This window comes from Mustela lutreola, chromosome Y (assembly GCF_030435805.1).
Source record: "Mustela lutreola isolate mMusLut2 chromosome Y, mMusLut2.pri, whole genome shotgun sequence".
Taxonomy (NCBI): domain Eukaryota; kingdom Metazoa; phylum Chordata; class Mammalia; order Carnivora; family Mustelidae; genus Mustela; species Mustela lutreola.
In genome coordinates, this window is record NC_081309.1 from 1,557,357 (window position 1) to 1,579,846 (window position 22,490).

The 22,490-nt window shown below is 43.1% G+C and overlaps 1 protein-coding gene across 1 annotated transcript; it reads right to left on the reverse strand.

Moving 5' to 3' along the window:
* Positions 1–2,390: 2,390 nt before the first annotated feature.
* On the reverse strand, positions 2,391–20,862 carry LOC131822490 (ubiquitin-like modifier-activating enzyme 1). Its single transcript, XM_059158802.1, has 27 exons — positions 20,642–20,862; positions 19,711–19,835; positions 18,803–18,919; positions 18,616–18,674; positions 18,346–18,514; positions 18,115–18,249; positions 17,038–17,144; positions 16,682–16,772; positions 16,438–16,570; positions 14,870–14,967; positions 14,641–14,787; positions 14,334–14,510; positions 14,099–14,203; positions 13,931–14,011; positions 13,401–13,556; positions 11,303–11,468; positions 10,994–11,190; positions 9,035–9,099; positions 8,643–8,838; positions 6,335–6,409; positions 6,031–6,220; positions 4,216–4,304; positions 3,919–4,011; positions 3,603–3,794; positions 3,024–3,125; positions 2,829–2,929; positions 2,391–2,683 (listed from the first exon to the last, which is right to left on the reverse strand). The coding sequence occupies exons 3-27, from the start codon at positions 18,917–18,919 to the stop codon at positions 2,548–2,550; spliced, it is 3,177 nt and encodes a 1,058-aa protein (XP_059014785.1). The 5' UTR covers positions 19,711–19,835; positions 20,642–20,862; the 3' UTR covers positions 2,391–2,547.
* Positions 20,863–22,490: the final 1,628 nt, after the last annotated feature.

Below are 22,490 nucleotides of genomic sequence, written 5' to 3' on the forward strand. Positions count from 1 at the left end.
CATGGCAAAATTTTGAGCAGAGAAAGGACTCACCTTGACTCAGGTGTCAAAATCCATGAGCACCATCTTTTAAATCTCAACCTCATCAAACCTCTCCTGTAACCCTGAGCACTTACTGAGATGTTGGATTTATGTGTCAAATTAAGTGGTCCTCAGGATGCCTACAGATTTGGTTAAACATGATTTTCAGAGGTGTTTGAGAACGTGTTTCTGGATGAGTTTACCATTTGGATTTGTAGACTAAGAGGCAGAGTGTCTTTTTTTTTTTTTTTTTTTTTTTTTTTTAACATGGGTAAGCCTCAGCCAACTTGTTGATAACCTGAATTGAACAAAAACGCTGGGCTTAAAGAATTGCCTCAGCCTGTGTTAGTTGGACACAGATCTTGCCTTGCTTTGGACTCAGACTCCATCTGGTACAGCTTTCTTGATTCTCATGCCTTTGGACTTACACTAAACTGTTGGCCATCTTGAGTCTTAGTATGCAGATCTGGACAACAGAGCTTGGATTTCTCAGCCTTCACAAGTTTATGTGAATGAAGCATGTTGATATGTCTCTCCTAAGGTGAGTAATGAAGAGTTGCACGGGGTCCGTCTTTTAACTAGAATAGGATTCATCATATCTATCTAGTCTGAATTTGAGAGGCCAATTACTCTTTTGGGTGTGTTACTCCAATCTGTTCGTTGGGTGGCCCAAGAAGTTGCTAGTTTTAGGAGAGCCCAGAGCAGCAGAAAGTACGCCAACAGTTCCAGATAGCCATGCAAAGTGCTCTGCCATGTGAGACATACCATCTAGCAGATTCAATGGTGCTTAGTGGCAGCTAGGGATACTCTGGAGACTTTGATAGGGTCGTACACATGACCTGCAGCAGAGGCCCTTAGAGTTCTTTTCAAACCCCTGCCATCCTTACTTCACGTTTGAGAACCAGCCTTTGGTCTATTACTGGGCATTAGCAGAGACTACCATATAGGCAGTGGAGTAACGATGCAATTTCACATGCCCATTATGAACTGGGTTATCTGACCCATTAGACCATAAAGTTGGGCATGGACAGCAACACTACGTCATCGAATGGAAGTGGTACACCTGAGATCCGGCCCAAAGAAGTTGTAAAAGCACAAGGAAATTAGATGACTTTATGGCTCAAATGTCTGTAATCCCCACTCCTGCTACACTATCTTTTATTCTCAACCTGAACTGCTGGCCTCTGGGGGTTCCTATGATCAGTTGACTGAGAAAAACTCAGGCCTGGTTTCAGATAGTTCTGCACTATAGGTAGACACCACCTAAAAGCAGACAGCTGCAACAGCACAGCTGCTCTCTGGACCGGGGATGAAAGAAAATCCTCCAGCGGGCAAAATGTTGAACAGTCCTGGCTGAGGTTTGGGTGGTATCCTTCACCAACCAAACGGTACCAATGGAGAAGACACAGATGTGGACATGCCACCAGAAGACTCTGTCTTCTGCTATGTGGAGAAAGTTATGTTCCTTGCATTACTTGTAGGGACAGCTGGGAAACTCCTGCTGTCAGATTTAACATATGAAACCCCCCTCAGTCTCAGAAGCAAGCTCTCTCCTCAATGGTAGGAGGCCTGAAGGCTTTTGAGGAAAAGAGCAAGGAGTCCTAGGGTAAAGGGAGCTGGGGTGGAGCAAGAAGGAACCTTTGTTCTGTGGATGTGCTCTGCCAAATTAATTTCATTAGTAAGTGTATAATATATCTTAAGGCACTGGCATCACAGCCCAGGAGCGCTCTGTGAGTTACTCAGGAGTTCCTCATGGAACTCGTGGTACTCATTTTGTGGACAGTATCAATGCATCAAGTCAGGTGGGATGGGACCACATTCTCATAGGAAAAAAGAAGTTTAGAGTAGCTAACATACCTTCAAAAATAACAGTATTTATAGGTACAACATGTACCATATGCAACCTTAAAGACAGTAAATGCCTTAATCCTTCACTCCCTTTTTTTTTTTTTTCCACAAAAGAATTAAAGAATGTGAGAACATAATATAAGGTTTAGTATTCAGACCACAGTCTGGGTCCAGGATGCCTACTATATCTCAAAATAGTATGGCAGGTAATTGGAGGTAGCAAAGATAGGATTAGAAAGTGAGTGAAATTTAACATAGGATAAAGGCAGACCTTTCTCTGTAGCCTAAAACAGGTCTTTTTTTCTTGAGGACGTAAGACAGGAGGAAAAGGAATCAAACCTCTTATTTATTAGAGGAGCTACAATTAATCTTCTGTCTCATAACCTTGGATTTGGGATGCATTCCCTGTTTCTGGGATGGGACTGAACTCTTTGAATTATGACCTGAACAAAGGTATCGGTAGCCCATCATTTCCCAGGGGAAACAAGCCATGAACCATTGCCAAACCAGGACATGCCAACCTGCGTTAAGTCTTTATTAACAATTCCAATTCTAAAGAGTAGAAGGCAACCACAAAAAAAAGTTCTCAAAAGGATGTAAAGTTTATGTGCCTAGCCAGGCACATGTTTTGGCACAACTCGACGAGATCTGAAAGTAAACTGTTTGGGGTCTGGGGAGTCAGCGGATGGTGTAGCGTACATAGGGAACCTCGACATCCTCGCCAGTATCATCGTTGCAGCACAGCTCAAGCACCAGTGCCCGCACATGGTGGCCCAGCTTTCGTTTCGACACATGACTCACAATTTCTGTCATCCTGGGAAGAGAGAGGAGAGGGTCAGGGACATAACAGGGAAGAGAGGCATATGGCATTAAAGAAGGTAGGGAAAGCCATGAACATAAGCAGTAAGGTTTTCCACCCCTCACAGGGCTTTCCTTAGTCTGCCCTGTGGCCAACTCACGGCTGATCCAACCGTTCCTTGAGTTTGGTAGCTGGCATGAAAAAGGAGTACAACATGGATACACCTTGGGACAGCATGGTAATCTCTAATTTGTGCTCTGTCTGGAGAGGGTGGGAAGGACAGACATACAATGGTGTCATAGAAAAGGAGAATACAATCACCACCCCTAGGGGAAGTGAGTGTAGAAAGCCTCACCTTAAAGTAGTCAAGGAACTGTTTGAGAGTCATCTCTTTACCATTAGGCTGTATCCCCTGTACCTCAAAGCGATCCCACAATGTCCACTCTTGGTTATAGTACTGTAGGACAAAACACAGGGGAGTGGAAATATGGGTAACCCAGATGATCCTAGCCTAACCACTCAACTTCATTAAGACAGATCAATCATAACTTCCCTTTGTCCTAACCCTCCTGGGGCCCCATATCATTGTGTGCAAGCGATATTTTTATATTGACCTATGTGTCTACACAATAAGGCAAACCTGCTATCTTCTTCACACACCTTCCACTTCCATTACCTTCCTATTTAATATCGTCTAACTATCCTGAGCTTCTCATTACTTCTCAAAGATGCCAGTCACATTTGTACTTGGCACAATGCAAAAACTATATAATGAATGGACAAATGGTATACAGAGTATGACACCCAAACATACGAGCACCATCTACTATGAGTCAGTTTTCCAGAGATACACACACACGAACATGTACCCACTACACACTGCCTCATGCACTAATGGGCAAAACCAAAGGTTTTCATATAAGCAGGCCCCTACCTGGTGCCGAGGTGGGGCAAGGGGTTCAGAGAAGCTGAAGAAGGGCAGGGCCAAGTTCATAAAGCTGTTCTTGTAAGATTTAAGCTGCCGGTATCCCTGCACCACTTTATATAGCTCCAGACACACGAGGCCAACTATAGCTGCTGTAGTTGTGGCAATTGCAGGGATGATCTTCCCTGCAATCAGCTTGCTCTGCCAGAGAGAAGATGACCAGCAGAGGCCATCATTAGAGAGGTTCAGGGTCTGCAGAGGAGGACAAATGTGGGAGACTCACCCTTGGGAAAGGGTAAAAGCTTAAGCTCTATACTATCATTACCTTGTGCCGATCTGCCGGGGGAATATTATAATTTTCTGCTCGGAGGTTGGATGCAGCCACAATGAAATCCATATGAAAGTTGGTATTATCATCCTATTGTGAATGAGAAGAGAGGACCAGTATGGAAGAGCGAGTTAGAGGAAAACTAGGTTTCTTGGCTACTCAAGATTCAACTATATTTGCACCTCAATTACATTGCAGACCAGCCAAGGAATCTGGCAGTCCTAATCCCAAAGAATCCTATGATGTATCAGCCCATACTCCTACTGTGTTGAGGGTCCCAACCCTCCCCAGCACCTTTTCAAAGTTGATAGGGTACATCTTGAACCCACGGAGCTTCTCTGGGCTGGGAAGCATGGCTCTGACCTCCTGTAGGCGGTTATCATCTGTACAAAGAGAGGGGCATGTTAGTCCTTTAAATTCCAGGCCAGGGTATAAGGAGAAAGGAGGACACTAGAATGGGGCAGAGATTTCAGACAGATCAAGGACCTGAATAGGAGACACACTGTGGGAAAGAGCTGCGGGAGCTGGGAAACATGGAGCATAAAATACTGCACACAAGAAAGAAAGATGTAGACAGGAGTAGGACCATAAAGAGAGATATAAATAGAGATGCTGAACAAAGCATAATAATAATGGATAATAATAATGGATGTAGACAGTAACACTATTCAGAACAGGTAAGAGGCAGAAGCAGTCCAAGGGTCCATTCATCAATGGAAGGTTAATAAAGTCACGTGTCCACGCAAAGGGATATTTCTCAGCTATCAAAGAATGAAATCCACATACTTGAGATATGTATCTATAAGAATCCAACTTCCTAGACTCAGAAGATAGAGCAGTGGTTGCCAGAGCCTGGGCAGGAGACTGGGGAGTTATTTTAGTGTGGACAGATTTCTTACATGAAAGGTGAGAAAGTCCTAGAGATTTTTCACAACAGTGTTGATATATTGAATCCTGCTAAACAGAATACTGAAAAATAGGTAGCACTGGGGACTCAAGGGTAGCTCCATTGGTTAGGTGTCTGCTTTTGGCTCAGGGACCTGGGATCAAGCCCCACAGGAACCTCCTTCTCCCTCCCCCTTGTCTGCTACTCCCCCTGCTGAACATGTGCATGCTCTCTCTCTGCCAAATAAATAAATTACTTTTTTTCTTATTTAAAGCATTTAACACTGTAAGTCTTCGGTATTTCTATTTTAACTTTAAACAAATGTAGGCTATGATACAAAGATAGGAGATTCTAAAGAGTGCCACAGACAGAAAGAGAGATGTGGATGAGAGAGAAAGGAAGAAAAGAGGGGAAGAAAATACGAGAAGCAACCATAGGGAAAAACAGGAAGAGGAGAGAAATGTGGACAGGATAAAATAAAAAAAGTAAGATGAATAAGAATAGCAGAGATAACAATTACACATGGAGGATGAGCTAGGAAGAAATACACACAGCATTGACAACTCTAGAGATACACAAAGAAACACAGAGAGGATCAAGAGAGATGAAGTATTTGGAAAAGAGCAGGATGGGGACAGATATACAGAGGAAAAAATGGAAAGATACATACAGGAAATAAACAAAATAGAGGGGGGACTTAGAGAGAATCGGACAGATAGAGGGAGATGGAAGCTGGGAGTTGGAAGGTAGTTACAGATGGTTAGATGAGGAGGAAGACCTTGAGAGGAAATGAAGACAGACATGGAGGTCAATACATACATTGAACATACATAACGGTGGAAGTTGAGGATATGGATGGGGATATCAAGAAGGAACTGACCCAGGGAAGACATCAAGGCAAACTAATTGCCATAGTCTGTAAAACAGAGGAAGAAGAAAATGGAGGAAAGAACAAAATGCAAACACACACACAGAAAGAAGATGTACAATTGATTCTGAGAGCCAGAATGGGAACAAGAAAAATGAGAAGAGAAAGGAGGAATACATGAAAGAATTTACTTTAACCACCCATCTTAACACTGGAGGAAACAAAGACCACAGGAAAGCATGGGTAAAACTCAGGCCTGGGAACTCAGGGCAGAGAAACCAGGACAACTAGTTAGAAGCATGGACATAAGATAAATGGAATGGTGCTCTGAGCCAATTGGATTAAGCACCCTCACCAGCAGAGGCACTGGTATTTTGAAGTTCCCTGTCAGAGACGTGGATCTTGACCCCAGACTTGGGGGTGAATTCAGGGATGTCCACAGACTGTAGAAGTATGGCCACAGCAGCTCGGTCCTGAGACCCCATCAGCCCATACGTCTGGGCAAAAAGATTGGCAGCAGCCATCACATAATCCAGATGCAGGGGCTAAAAGGCAAGATATGGACTAGTGAGCAGATCAGTCCTCACGCTGGAACCTCAAGCCTTCTTCTCAGCCACCACTTTCCACCTGATCCCAGGATACCCTAAGGGGTGACTTACATTGTTGACACTGAAGATAAGTGGGTGTGGACAACGTTTGGGCCCAGACCAGAATAGGGCTCCAGAGCCTGTAAGCTAAGAAGACAGAAAGCGTTTGAGGGATCAGGGCCTGAGAGGAGCCAATCCTGACTCCTCATCTCAGACCCAGACGTCCCAACTCACTATCCCTGGTCATTCACTATATATATATTTGTGTGTGTGTGTATATTTATATACATATATATGTATATAAAAGATACTGATAAATATTAATATATTTATCAGAATGTTAAGAATTCTCAGGCATTATATCAACTTCAATAACTTAATAAATACAAATTAATCCCCCAAACCTCCCAAGAATTAGGTCATCATTATTCACAGATGAGGATATTAAGATGCCAAGACAATATACATCATGGGCTCTAAGGTCAAATGAAGTTGGAAAGTGAACCGTTGTACTCTCTCTCTCTTTTTTAATGATTTATTTATTTTGAGGGGCAGGGCAGGAGGCAGAGGGAGATGGAGAAACAGTCTTAGGCTAAGTGAAATAAGTCAAACAGAAAGACAATTATCACATGGTTTCACTTATAATTGGAACATAGGGAATAGCATGGATGACATCAGGAGGAGAAGGAAGGGGGGAAATCAGAGGAGGAGATGAACCATAAGACACTGTGGACTTTGCAAATCAAACTGAGGTTTGTGTCGGGTGATGGGTATTACGGAAGGAATGCACTGCAGGGAGCACTGGGTGTTATATGCAAACAATCAGGCAACAGTACATCAAAAACTAATGATGTACTGTTTCCACCTGATCCCAGGATCATCATTATTTTGATGTACTGTACGGTGACTAACATAATATAATAAAAAAAGTTAAAATAAATAAATAAAATCTTAAAAAAATTGTAAAACTTAACACCCAAACAACAAATAACCTAATTAAAAAATGGGCAGAACACATGAATAGATATTTTTCCAAAAAAAAACATACAGACGGCCAACAGACACATGAAAAGATGTTCAACACCAGTCATCATCAGGGAAATGCAAATCAAAACTACAATGAGATATCATCCCACCTCCATCAAAACGGCTAAAATCAACTACATCAGAAACAACTTTTGGTAAAGCTGTGGAGAAAAAGGAACAATCAGGCATTGTTGATGGAAATGCAAAGTGGTGCCGCCCCTGGGGAAAAGTTTATGGAGTTTCCTCAGAAAGTTAAAAAGGGAACTACCCCATAAACTAGCAATTGCACTACTAGGTATTTACCCAAAGAATACAAAAATACTAATTCCAACTACATACATACAAACATACATACATACATACATGCAAACATACTAATGCTAATACTGATACATATTAGTATTATTACAGATACATATTAGTATAACACGAATACTAATACAAATTAGTATTATTATATATACATATTAGTATAACACTAATACTAATACATACAAATACTAATACTAATACTAAATCACAGCATTATCTACAATAGCCAAATTATTGAAACACCCAAGAGTTATTTAATGATAACTTCATAGATAGAAGATATGGTATATGTTTACAAGAGAATATTACTTGGCCATAAAAAGGAATGAAATCGTGCCCTTGGTAATGGCATGCATAGAGCTAGGGACTGTTAAGTTAATTGAATAAGTCAGAGAAAGACAAATACCCTATGATTTCAACATATGTGGAATTTAGTAGATGAGCAAAGTGGGTAAAAAGAGAGAGACAATAAAAAAAAAAGACTCTTAACTCTAGAGAACAAACTAATGGTTACCAGGGGCAATGGGGGGGTGGGTAAACAGGACATGGGGATAAAGGAGTGTATTTGTGATGAGTGCGTATCATGTGGAAGAGTAGAATACTCACTTTATTGTGCTCTTGAAACTAATACCACACTGCATGGCATATTTAACTATAATTAAATAAAAACTTAAAGATTTATTCATTTGAGAGGCGGAAGGGCAGAGGGAGAACCTTTTTTTTAAGATTTTATTTCGGTGTGAGAGAACACACAGTAGGGGGAGTGACAGTGTGGGTGTAGGTTGAGAAGGACTCCCCACAGAGCAGGGAGCCTCATGCAGAACTCCATCCCAGGTCCCTGAGATCATGACCTGAGCTACAGGAAAACACTTAAACAACTGAGCCACCTGGGTATCCCAAAGCACTTGTTTAGTTTTTCTTGAGGTCTTATAAAATGTTCTTGGTGTGCCTGCCATAGCTGAATTAGCTACAAGAGCTCTCAGAACACTACCTGCTTCTAGAAAATACATTCTGCCAAATGAACTCAGCAAGTATAGAATACCTGGTCAGGTGGAAAGTTGTGCAAAAGCTGGCAAATGTTGTTGGAGTACTGAGAGTGCCAGTGGTGGTAAGCCCAGGTCACACAGTCAGCCCAGGTCTGTGGCCGCTGTAGCACCAAGCTACGCTGCAAGGCCTCCAGCATTTCCAGTGGTTGGGTGCCTGCCAGGCGCAGTGTCCGTTCCACAAACTTGGAGTCTCTGACAGGAATCACAGCAAAAATGGGCAAAATTATACAGAGGCCATAAGAGAGGGCTTAACTACATGGAGAGCTGGTCCCGACTCTCCAGTGGCAGAAGGCCCATGGTAACATGTGGCTGGTGCTGAGCCATAGAGTGGTTACGGTATGCTTGACTAGGCAGAGAAGTGAGAGAACATTTGGATAGAATTACTCACGTGAGATACTGGTTGACATTTTCTGCTGGGTGCTTAAAGAGACCTTCAAACTCATCCCGAGCCCACTGCAGACAAAGCAAAGAGATTACAAGGGCCTGAAACGTAAAGTGGCCTTTTGTTGGCACTAGACTGGGTAGCTCAGTCAATTGAGCATCTGCCTTCAGCTCAGGTCATGATACCAGAGTTCTGTGATCAAGTCCCATACCAGGTTCTCTGCTCAGCGGGGAGGTTGTTTCTCCCTCTGCCTGCTCTCCCTCCCTCTGCCTGCTCTCTCTCTCTGACAAAAAAAAAAAATAAGTAAAATATATATATAAATAGATACATATATATTTAAAAAAGACAGACCATCAGTAAATGAAGCTATAAGGAAAAACATGGTGACCACAGAGAACAAAAGAAGAAACCCCTTAAATGGGGCTCCTCAAGCTTCTAACACATACCATCCCAATTTGAAAACCTATGACCTTGATCTGGGCAGTGGTTACACAAATATATATACATATCTTATTCTTACGCTAGGTATGCCCTAATCCAGATGTAGTATGTTTCAAGAAGAAAGAACGGAGCTCTCACCAAACACAAAACATGAATGATCCATACAGGTCAAGGGGACTGGACAGAGAATAAGATACAAGTTTTGCTCTCTGCAAATTATAAGGTCAGTAAATACAGTCCCTGGTGAAGTGATCTGGAATCTGGAGGTCCAGGTTCAAAGGCCGGCTCAGCCACAGTGCTGTGGCATACAAGGTAATGCCTTTATCTATGTATGTATCCTTATTCTGAAAATGTATTCTGTAAATGAAATATCTATAACTCATGGGTTGATATGTTGAAATGACTATAGACATACATATGTAAAGCTTACTTAGTGTCAAGCACTCTTTAAATGGTAAATACATTACAAAGCCTTGAGAGAAGTACTTCTCTCCTCCTATTTTACACATAAGGAATCGGAGATGTGAGGAGGTTCAGTTCAAGAGTCACATACTGAATTTATTTTAAGAGCAGTTTTATAGTCCTTCTGCATATGTGGCATGGCAATAGAGTAATTATCTAATAAAGGTTACAAGTATGGACACACCCACACGTATAGGTCTATAAACATACACAGTGTGTACATCTACATATGCATATACACATGGTGAGATGGAGACACATTTACACTTCGGTGTATTTATCAGTTTAAATACATCCAGTTGGTAACTGCTGGGTTGGAAGCAAGTAGTTCAAACTGTGTTCTGTTTCTGCTTAGCTTCCTCGTACTCCTGTACTCTAAAATATGGTCTTTTAAGGACGGCATTAAGAAGCATGACATCGAATTAATACATAATACAGTGGTCATCCTTGAGTTCAAAGAACACTGGAATTTGAGTTAGGAGCTGGGTATTGGTTAAGTAGGTATGTTTACTTTGTCCACTTAGATGATATGTACACCAATGTGTACACTGTGATAATTCTCTGCCTATGCTGAGATGCCAATTCTTAAACAATTGAATTAAACAATTCTTAATCAATTCTTTAGTGCAACAGTTAGGTAAATCCAAATATGGGCTAAATATTACAAGTAATTAAATAACTAGCAGAGATAATGCTAAGAAATTAATTTTTTAGCTGGAATATAATCTTCTCTATATATTATAATCTTTTATAAGGAATATAATCTTCAATATATATATAATAAACACAAGCTCACAACTTCATTTCTCATACAAGTTAATAAAATACATTATATATTATATGAATATCCATCTCTGTGTTTACAAACTAAACATTTTTAAGTTAAAAGAAATGAATCATTTAGTAAAGCTTAGACTTTAGTAAAGCTTAGACATCTAAAGAGACTTGAAGAAAAGGTACATGTTAACTGAAACTTCCATCACCTGAATGATAAGTCTGGCGGCTGAGAGGCTGCCTAGGTGCCTGTCTCTCCTACCTCTCCCTCCCTCCAAAAGTGATCACCTGCAGTGTGTGTTCGATGGCATTAGGGAAGTTCTTCAGTGTGCAGATAGGGATGGACTTCTCAGGAGGGTCCTGGCTGGAGTTGTAGGACTCTGTCAGGAAGGGGATAACCACCTGCACATTGCCCTTGGTGCCCAGTGTGCCTGACTCCAGCAGTGGTTTACGGTAGTACACACAGCGGCGGTCCACGTACATGCCTTGAGAAGACGACAGGGGGTGATAACATTAGGATACGACAGGAGAACAGATACACCCCCAAACAGACACATATTACTCTGCCCTCGTCCTCACCCCCACCCCCAAACTCACGAGCATCCATATTGTCCAGGGCAGTTGCAATACCATCAAGGTTCTGAAAGAAGCTATCATCATAGATATGCTCTGTGTCAGGGCCAACACGATTCTGATGGCTCATTACCCGGATGTAAGGATTTATCTGGCGCACAGCTGCAACAGCTGTGTCAGATTTCATTTTCTGGGTAGAGATGGAGATGCAGCAGTCATTCATACATTCACCCAATAAACCGTTACAGAGTTGTTCTGACAACTGGTTTATCTAATGGTAGGCAAGATCTACACTCTGAGTTCAGGAGGCTCCCTGATTTAGCAGTAGTTTATGACAAATGTCACACGACTAGGAATTTCCTAAATTCCTAGGAAAACCCTAGGAATTTAAACTACATAAACCAAGTAGGAGACAATGCACCAGGTATCTGCAACATTTATTGCTTTTTGACTGAGAGCATCCAGAGTTGGGATGCCATTACCCAAATAAAGCCAAGGTCCTTGTACAATTATAAACAGTATCCTCTGAAAGCCAAGTCAGGTCACATTCTTCTTTTGCTCAAAAACCTCCACTAGCTCTCACTTTCTCTTAGGGTATGAGCTGGCCCATGTTACTTCTATAACCTCATCTCCTACCATGGTCCCTTCTGAATGACCACTCTGTTCCTTACACAATGAGTGATATTCCAACATCAGAATTTTGCTCAGGCTGTTGCCTTTACCCAATACACTCCTTCCTGAATTACCTTCTCATTCTCCTCTATCATCCAAGGAAGGAAATGCCACCCTTCCGCTGAGGACTTCCTTTATCACAGTGTAAACCGCTCTCTATGGCCCTTCCATCTCATCCTGGTTTTTCATGTTTCATTGTACCTTCTTAACACCAGCCGTGTAGTTGGCTATTGTAAATTACTGTTCATTGCAATCATCCTCAAATATGAGGATCTTAAGAAGAACAGCTGCTATGTTGGATTACAGCGACCAGGTTTTCAAGTATTAGGAATTTAAACTACCTCAAAAACTAATGACGTACTGTATAGTGACTAACAATTAAAAAAAAATTAAACTGGTAAATTTTTGTTATTATTAGTTGATTTGAAAATGTAATGATTCCATTACGTAGTATAAATATAAACATGAAAAATGTTTTCCAATACAAAAATGTCAGTCACAAATCCCAAATTATACGTACATATTTGCAAATGTTTTAAGTTATTGAATCTCTTAAGAGGCAGCTGGATTCTCTTCTCTACCACATTTAATCTGTTAAACCTTTCACACAATATTTTAATAGCATTTTAAAGAAATACTCAGCTTCACACAATATTTTAATAGTATTTTCAGATAATCATGGATTCTAAAAAAAAAAAAAATTAAAACCTGAGAAATAACGTTTTAAAGTGTAGTTGCAAGGTAAGATCTTCAATCTATACCAGTATCTACTGGTTTTGCATTTTGAATGGATCCTTAGGTATTTATGTCTTTTGTACCATTTCGTACTTGTTCGTTTGAAAAAAAAAAAAAAAAAAAGTGTTTCTGAGTTAGAGATGCCTTCCTAAAGTAGCATGGAAATTTCTACTGACAAAGTAAGAGTAAAAAGGCAAATGATGTCTTGCTAGTCTTAAAACAATTATGACCTTGGGCACTTGATAAAAAGTGTTGTGGACCTCCAGACTTTTCTCACTAGACAAGGGCAGAAAGATCTTCTTTGCTATGTAATGTATTTCAAATAATCTACGGCAGTGCAGAGTAGCAGGATGACAAAATGAAACAAATCCCTGAGTTAGGCAAAAATAACAGAAGACTGTTCATATTGATCCTTCCATATACCTAGCTTCCATAGTCCTACATTAGCAGCTACCAAAGATATATAGAGAAAAAAAAGAAAAAGTGGGGGTAGGTATAAAATGATGAATGACATGAAAAGACATGGTAAGTATTCAAATATCTTTGGAAAGAATGAGTGGTAGAAAAAGAGAGAGAAGAGAAAAGCAGAAAGATAGAGGCAAAAAGACCTAAGCTATTAAGCTTAAGGACAAGAAAGGAGAAAAGAGAGAGAAGCAACAAGAAAGGAGAAAAGAGAGAGAAGCAGCTCATCCAGTTACCAGGTATACAGACTCACCGTGACATCCCAGGGCCGGAACAGAAACTGTCGGTTGAGATTGGACTTCTCAATGGTGTCCATGTCTGTAACAGTGATTGCCCCATTCTCCCCACAGCCTAGGCCAATCATGGCAAAGTTCTTGAGGAGTTCACAGCCAATAGCCCCTGCACCCACCTGAGAGGTTACCAAGAAGAGAGACACAAAGTGTGAAAGAGAAGAAAAGAAACCTGTTAGTCCTCACTACCCCTGAAGATACATAGAGGGTAAGGGGGTCCTGTATTACATATTCAAATCCTAGAGCCATAAACACCCACTGTCATCTAAGAAAGGAGGCCCCAGATGGGGGAATAAAGGCACATTATGAGGCTTTTCCGAGTATGAAGAAAAAGGAGAAAGGGCAGAGATGAGGGCAAAAAACCCCACAAAATACAAAAAAAAAAAAAAAAAACCAATTAACTTTAACTGCCTTAGTGAGGCAGGAGCCTCTAGAAAAGATTGGCCAGAGGCAAGTCAAGATGATGGAGCTGGTGCCCCAAGGCATCACTCACCAAGAAGTAATTTTGCTTGCCCAGCTTCTCTTGCAGGTCTGAGCCAAATACAGCCACCTGCCCATCATAACGGCTCTGGCACTGTGTCATGTGAAGGGAAGAGGATCAGAGATGAGCTGCCATGCAGAGACCCAAAATAACACCTACCCATGGGGTCCCTTCACATACCGGGCGACATCTGTCCTCTGTGAGGGCCTGTCTGTCCTCAGGGAGACACTCAAGTGCATCAAAGTACAGCCACTGCATAATAGGTGTAAACTTCCCAGAGCAAGCCTGGGAAGGATGGTAAGAAATGGGAGGTCATCAGTGCTTAATAGGAATCTGACCCAGATGGACAGCCAGTACTGGAATCAGGAGGGCACCTGGCCTGTCCTCAGCTCTGCCCTTCTTTAACCACACTGACCTTCATAACTTCCTGGGCAGCCAAGCCCCCAATAAAGGCGTTTATGGGTGCCAGATCCCCAGCAGCCACATATGAGAGTTTTCTAATGAGGTCCTCATCCAGGGGGTCCTGCTGCACCACTGGCAGGGCTCGGGCATTCACAGCCTGGGCTAAGGCCACCAGTGCTGTTGCATCCTCCTGGAAAGGCAAAGAGATCCAAGAAAGGACCAGTCAGGCCAATAGTGGGAATGAGACAGGGAGACAGTAGATGGGAGAGCAGGGGAGGCTTTGGGCCAAAAATGCAGGCGGGCTTGCCCACTCATCCTACCTCATTGTGGGGCCGAGGAGACCGACCATGCTGAGCACAGAAGCGGTGCAGGGCCTGGAAGCCAATGTGCAGCTGACCAGGGCGAGAAAACTTGGAAAAATCCGTTATCACAAAGTCTGGCTCCGCCAGTGAGACTAGCAAAGATTTCTGTGGAGAGAGGGATATCAGCACCAGAGACATGAAAATCCTAGAGCTGTAGAACCCTATACCCACCTCCACACATACTTACAAAGCTGATCTTCTTAGGTACTTTAACCTGACTGACAATGCCTCCCCGGGTGTACTCAGAGAAGCTAGAAGTGTCACAGATACTAAAGGTATAGGGACCTAAGGGAGGAAAAGAACAGAGTGTCTGTTACTTCAATGACCATTCCTCTTAGCCCCACCACAGAGAATCAATAGCACCATCAAAACAAGAATGAAAATTCCATCTTGACCCAGTCTACACCAAAACTAACTATTCAAAATACAACACGGAGGGCAAACAAACAAACACAAAATAAGTCAAGTAGCTTAATATGCACCTAACTGGAGTTCTGGGAAGTCCCAGAGGATGGGGAGGGTAGGGAAGGGGAGGGAAGAAGAAAGTGTAATATTTTGAAAAACTATGCCCAGTAATTTTCCAAACCTGATACCACTGTAAGCCCACAAATAATGTTAAATAAACCCAAACAAAAGAAACTGGAGAAAAATGCACTAAGGTGCATTGTCATGATCGCATACGTTGTTTATCGTTAGTGGTAGAGAAAATAAGAACATTACATACATAAGGAACAAGGAAAAGAATGAAAGCATACTTCTGGTGGAAAAACATGGAAGCAAAAAATACAGCAACATCTTTCAAAAGAAAAGAAAAAAAAAAAAAACATCAAATCAGAATTTGAAATTCCACAAAAATGTCTTTCAAAAACACAGGCAAAGTAAAGAAAATTTAAATCACCGGCTAACTAGAAGAATTACCACATCAAATCTCATGAGTACAACAAATGGTAAAGGGCATCCCTCAGGTAGAAAGAAAACTATACTAGATGTAAAAACTGGATTTTAAATTAAAATAATTTTTTTAGACTATTAGGCTCAGACCTGAAGAGAAGAGAAAATATAAAATGGATGAAAAGAAAAAACTTTTAATTCCTTCAAGTCTCTCTCTCTTTTTCTAAGGTTTTATTTATTTGACAGAGAGATCACAAGTAGGCAGAGAGGCAAGCAGAGAGAGAGAGGGGAAAGCAGAGAGTCCAATAGGGTCTCAATCCCAGGACTCTGACATCATGACCTGAGCTCAGTGCTAAGCCCACTGAGGCACCCAGGCGCCCCACAAGGGTCTTTAAAGCAACAGGTTTTAAATCCAAGCAAAGGTAGTGAGAAGTTTATGACAGACCTAACATACACATGGGGAATCAGGAACTGGGAATATACTGTTGTAAGGCTGTTTTTTGTTTTTTGTTTTTTTTCACATGAGGTGATAAAGTGTTACTTAGAGACTATACACTAAATATACATGAAGTTCTGTATTATAAATTCTAATGCAAACAGAAAGAGATACAGTGAACAACTCAGCAGGAAATATAATCAACATTAGTGGCATAAACTTCTGCCTCTATAGTTCAGCGCACATCTATTTGGTAAGGTCCCATGGACACATCTCTCCTAAGTGTTAGCTCAGGTTTTGAAGGGCATGTCTTCTTGGCCTTTGATCTAATTCATGCTACAGTTATTTGTCAAATTTTGGCCTCTCGATCAGCCCACGGCACTCCCTTTGGTCCAGGCAGTCACTTCTTGTGCCCAGCTTTGACATACCCAGGACTGTGATCTCTATGGGGTAGGTATCATTGAGTTCATTCATGCCCTGGACTTCTGTGAAGGAGACAAAGTCACCGCTCTCAAATCCATGCCGGGCATCATCCAGGCAGGTGACAACACCTGGGCTATCCTAGTGGAAAGAAAAGTAAGCCTCAGGGGTAGGCTCAGGTTACCATGAGGAGACAGAGAGAATTACTGCTGCCCACCTGCCTGCCAGAACCCTTGGGGATGATCTCCTTACCTTTGTAACCATAGATACCATAGCACTGAGAGGCTGTTCCCCATTGGAATCTGTAAGGATCATTTCCTCTCCAAAGTCACAGAACAGCTGCCTGTAGGAGACAACAAGGCTAGAGCCTAAAACCCATGCATCCAGTAACTCTATGTGTCCTTCAAGATGCAGTGAGTAACTGCTAAGCAAACTCAGTCCCTTACTGCTGGCAATCAGATGGCACTCATGCCAAGTAAGGAAAGCTAAATTTACAGAATCAAAACCTAGGCTTGGCTTGGCTGGGAGTAGTATGAGTTCAGTGGGAGCAAAAGGATCTTGCCTGGGCCTGGCAGGTGCTTGGGAGAAAGTGAGAGGCAGGCACTCACCCAAACAGGCCACGTGTGTCTGCCACGACCAGCTTGATTCCATGGCTATGGCAGAACTCACCCACCTGCAGCTGGTCCTCCAAGGGAGTGTTGGTGAGGACCACCACCTATACAGAGAAGGAGGATCATACAGAAGGCTTGGCAGTGGGGTGCAGGAGAGTTACGATAATAAAGGAGATACGCAGACTGGGGTGGGAGAAGCGTCATGCAGTCCAGCACTGGTGGGCTGTCAGAATTTTAAACTTTGTCTTCTATTTATAAAGTATCTATCTGTGTCATGCTCCGTGAGAGCAAGCTCACTGATGGGAAACAGGAATCCCCAGACTCAGATAAGAAAAGTAAAGAGGTCCTGAAAAGACCAACAAACTCTTTTATTTGGCAAACACAAAACCCTGCTTTCACACCGCCTAACAGTAGCAGGGGAGACAGAAATGAATCATACTCTGGTCCCAAAGTCTGAGTTTATACCCCCATATTCCACCCTCACTTTCTTCAATTAAAAATTAAATAAAACACTTGCTCAGATCTGGTCTGTGGGGATTTGTGTCTGTTGTTCCCTAGTCCTATACCAGGAATTCCACTACCCCTCTCCTCTGGGAAACCCTACACAAGTATATCAGTACCCACAGTCCCCTCTTTCCGGTCTAGCTGTTTAACAAACACACATTTGGAACACCCTTTGTGACAACTGCTCTTCTAAGTATTTAACCATCGCAAAAACTTTGAAGTCATTGTTGCTATCATTCCCATTCTACAGACACAAAAATAAAGACAGATAAACTAATTTTCTTGTTCACTGCCAGGCAACTGCAAGAGCGAGATACCCACCCACCAAGGTATATTGCCTTCAGAGTTCAATGTTCACAAACACTGTATCACAGTATTTGGCCATTCCTTCCATTCTGAAAAGCTGTGAGCTCCCCCAGGACAGTGTCCAGGATCTAATTCCTGCCTACATCCCTGAGGCTCCCCCCATGAAACCTAAACACTGGGATAGCCTATTTAGTAAATCCTCAATAGACCAATCAGAAACAGAATCCGACAAAAGTAGGCAAGAAGCACGATGCAGCAAGGTACCTGGAAACCACTAAGGAATTCCTCAGTGAGGGCCCCAGTATAGGTGGTGACTGGCACATAGCTGTTGAGCTCAGCAAGGCGGGGCTGTGAGACCTCAGCCCGGTTTTTACCAATGTCCTCTTCCCTCAGGTAGAACTACAACAGGGTATAGGAAGGGAAGTAAATGCAAAACTCAAGGGGGAGGGTGGTATCTTGGCAAAGGTAGTAAAGGAGCCAGGAAGAGTTAGGTACCTGGGACGAGAGGTCAGCCCATTGGGCAGTGCCCTGGTCATGCAGGATGACAGCTTTGACCCCGCCAAGGATAAGATTTTTGGCAATTTCCACCCCTAGGCCCCGGAGGCCTGATACCAGTACACTGGATGTCTGGAGATGCTTCATTGCCTCATGGCCAAGCACATACCTGCGAGGTCGGGGGAGAGTCTGGGTCAGGACTTGACCCACTCAACACCATCTTTTCTGTGTCCTTTCCCACTCCACATCCCCATACTTAGCCAGACTTACAGCTGTCGGGAGTAAAGAGCCTCATCTATGTCTGTTTCACTCTCTTTTTTTGGCATTCCCTAGGAATGAAGAGGGGAAAAAAGTGTTCCATGGCTTAGCTAGAAAGGAGCTTAAATAGTTAACAAACTGCACTCTCTTGCCAACCACCTGCACCCCACCTATGAGTCTTTAAGGAGCAGATACTCACGTTGGTTGGTCCCGAGGGCACTTTAAACATTACTGAACAGGCAGAAGAGCAGTCAGAACTCGGTGTGGGATCAGACCCAGGCACACAGCATTTCTTGGCTAGTGGCGAGCTGGACATCTGAAAGAAAGGGCAAGAGGTGAGCCCTCTGTGGTGGGTAGCCTTTCTTCTTGGTGGCATGTTTGGAGGAGGGAAGGCCTTAACTACTAGCAGCCCTTTGTAAATAAGAGAAAGATAAAGAAGACCTGCTACGTGTTGGGGCTGCTGTGAGGAAGTAAAAGATCAGGCAAACTCAGATGCAGGTGCAGGGTGGTTGGTAAGAGAGTGCCAGTTTTAACTTTTAAGTTCCATTCCTGCTAACCCCCAGCATGCCTCCCTCACTCCCCATTCCAAGGGAATGCGAAAAAAAAAAAAAAAAGGAAGGAAGGAAGGAAGGAAGGAAGGACGAAAGAAAGAAAGAAAGAAAGAAGAAAGAAAGAAAGAAAGAAAGAGAGAGAAAAGAAAAGAAAAGAAAAGAAAAGACAAGACGGTACAGGCCGAAAGGACTGAGAAGAGGCTAGCTAGAATCTGAAGTTGTCTGGTCAGTCAGTAACTCTGAGCATACAGAGTCAGTAGATGCTGAGAGCGCAATCTACTCTGGTGGAAATCATGGGGAAGGGGATATCTGATAATGGTAAGGGATCCCACGAAGCAGAAAGCAGAAGGTGAGGGCTCCTGAGGGAACATGTGAAAGGCTCTCAGGGCAGACTAAAATGTGTGACATGCATTCAAGGGACCCCCAGTGAAGCCGAAAATCTGACAGGGCAGCTGCTGACTTTGAATTCACAGACAGGCAGGCCTAGGATGAGGCTGGGAAGACTTGTTCCGGGAAGAGGCGGTTAGGACCAAAATCTATATGGGCAGATGCTTACGGGAGTGAAGGCAGCACTGGGAGAATCCTCTGATGGAGGACAGCTTTGCACAAACAGTTCCTGTGTGATGTTTGCCAGTGACGAGGCTCAGAGGGAAGATAGTTCAGGGTTATCTGGAAAGAATACTGGGGCCATAAAAAAAAGGAGGTTCTTCAAAAGTAGATACTAAGGGCTTGTCACTTAATGGCAATGTGGGGCCCAATGAAGTTTCTGATGGATGATGCTAAGGTTTGAGGAGTTGGGGAGGGGGGGCATTAAGTACAAATGCTGGGTCTAGAAGGGGATGCAGAAAGGAAGACGTCTTTAGGATTGGGTAGTAAAATCGAATGTTAAAACAAAGCCACACATATCTGAATAGAAACGCTGGATCCGGAGGATCTCTGACAGAAGAAGCTGTAATCAGAGATGTGAGGAGGGAGTCTCTGACAGAGAGCCAGGCCTCGATGCTCTGCAGAGTCTCTTTTTCTTTTTTTTTTAGCTTTGCAAGGGGACTGGAAAGACGAGGTCAGAAAGCGATGGGCTGTCTGAAAACAAAATGCTACAAAAAACCTTTTCTGGGGGAAATGAAAGTCAGATAGAAATTCGGAGGGCGCGGTCTGGTCCCTTTGGAGGCTGAGAGAACTGCTGGTGGACTAATGGATAACTTTGGTTTAACCCTGAATGGCATATGTTCACTAGGTACGTTCGAACTGCTGCTGACTTTAGCCGCTATGTCAGCAAAGGAATGAGATTTGTGTCTGACCTGAAACCTAACTTAAAAGCTGGTACCGGGCCTCGGGAAACACTAGGTCACATTTTAAAAAACAAATGTGGGCCCCGCCCCAGGATCAACCCATCCGCTGGCACTACAGAGACCCAGCTCAGGCCCTGGCAAAGTCCCCAGAAAATCAAGCCCTCGGCGCGGGAGGCGCCTTCAAAGGCCCTTAGTTACCAGCACCGCCTCCACCGGTCGCCCCGGAGCCCACTCCTCCTGCAGCGGAAGCCAGGCCCAGCCGCCGCTCTCCTTTTCCAACTCCTCCCCCACGGACTGGCTAGCGGAGAGTCGCACTGTCACAGCCTTCCCCGTCTCCTGGCAGTCCCTTCCACGAACGACGCCTCCTTTACCTCAACCGCCGAAACAAGATGGCAGCCGCTGAGCCCGAGGCTCAAAGGAGTCGTTTGGTTCTACTCCCGTCGCGCCTGATAGTGAATCACGTATGACGTCAGCAGCCTTTGTGCGACTCAGTATGCCTGCTGCAGGCTGCAGGCCGGAGGCGCGCGACTCCGTCTGGTGGCTGCCTCCGGTAAAATGGGTATAATTTAGGATACACATAATTCCGGCGCTGAAGAGCTCCGGGAAAAGAGCAAAGTTCACGTAAAGCTGCCGTGTTTTGCTCACGAATTAAGCATGACACTGCCTAACACAGAATTCAGATCAAGTCAGTGCCGAAAATTCGACCGAGCAGGCAGGCGAAAAACTGAAGCCGTGATAGAGGTTCCCACAATGACTCAGGTTTTGAAGAGCTGTGAAATTCAAGACTAAAATTTCCAATCTGCTGTCAGAAAATTTCCACTCCACCCCTTGAACTGCACACTTGACTACAGACCAGTGCCTCACTTTCCCCTTCTGAACAACTGTGATAACAACATCTGTCACGTTAGCTCAATGTGAGTCATAACATTTGAATATAATAAAATGAAAAGTACAGTGTTACCTAAAAACTTTACATCATTGTCTTATATACCGTATACATCAAATGGTACTTTTGTATTTTTTAATGTAAAACTCTTTTTTTTTTTTCATGCTCACAAAGAATTATTTATGGTGAGGATGTACCCAGTCATTGAAGGAGCAGGAGGCTGGCTGAGGACAAAGCAAATTCTGGCGCCTTGCACCCCCCCTTCACCCGCTCCCCTCCATATGTGTAGCATTCCTCAGGCACCCCTGACTGCCATAAAACGATAAATAGTTAACTTGCAGAGATCACAGTCCTGCAAGGTAGGAGTCTCCCTTGGTTTGCAAATGTCCTTGAGCTTTACAACAAAGAAGTTACCTTATCAATAGGCCCAATGTCACCCTCCCCTCCATGAAAAACGGAAGGAGGTGGAGGTAGAAGGAAAAGTAAATAAAGTTAAATTTCTTCTAAACCTAAATCTCATTAACAAGGATGCTTGATAGCAGGAATGTAACATTCCACCAGGAGACTCCCAATTGTCTTTACTTGATAGTAACCAGGCCTTCAATATCCTGATAGTGCTTTTTTTCTGCATGCGTGGGCTAACCGGCCAGTTCTGCTTCTGTAAGATTGCTTTGTCTGCTTTCCCATTCCGGTCCCCTGACCCAATCCACTGACGCCAAGTATGCCTGTTCAAACTGTCAATCAATCCGCTCAGCCCCACCTGAAACTTGTTTGTATCTGTCTATAAAAATCGTGCACCGACCCAGCTCTGGACCTCTCGGCATTATGGGCAACGAGCAGCGCAGAGGTCCAGGTTCGAACCTGCAATAAACGACCCTTGCTGATTGGCTTTGACTCTCTGGTGGTCTTTTAAGGTGGGGGTAATACTCTATTGGCATTTCATCATCTGAGCAACCTTCGCTCCTAGGCATTGTATCATTGTAAGGCCTTGAAACACACCTTCTGAGGATACTGGAAAGCAAAGTGATCAATGTTATCAGTGTCCATTAAACAAGAAACACAGATACTAACTAGACCATCAAAGGCACCACGAAGTAACAAAACTCAAGGCACAGGATAAGTACACAATACATTTCTGATGAATAATAAGAAATGTCATAT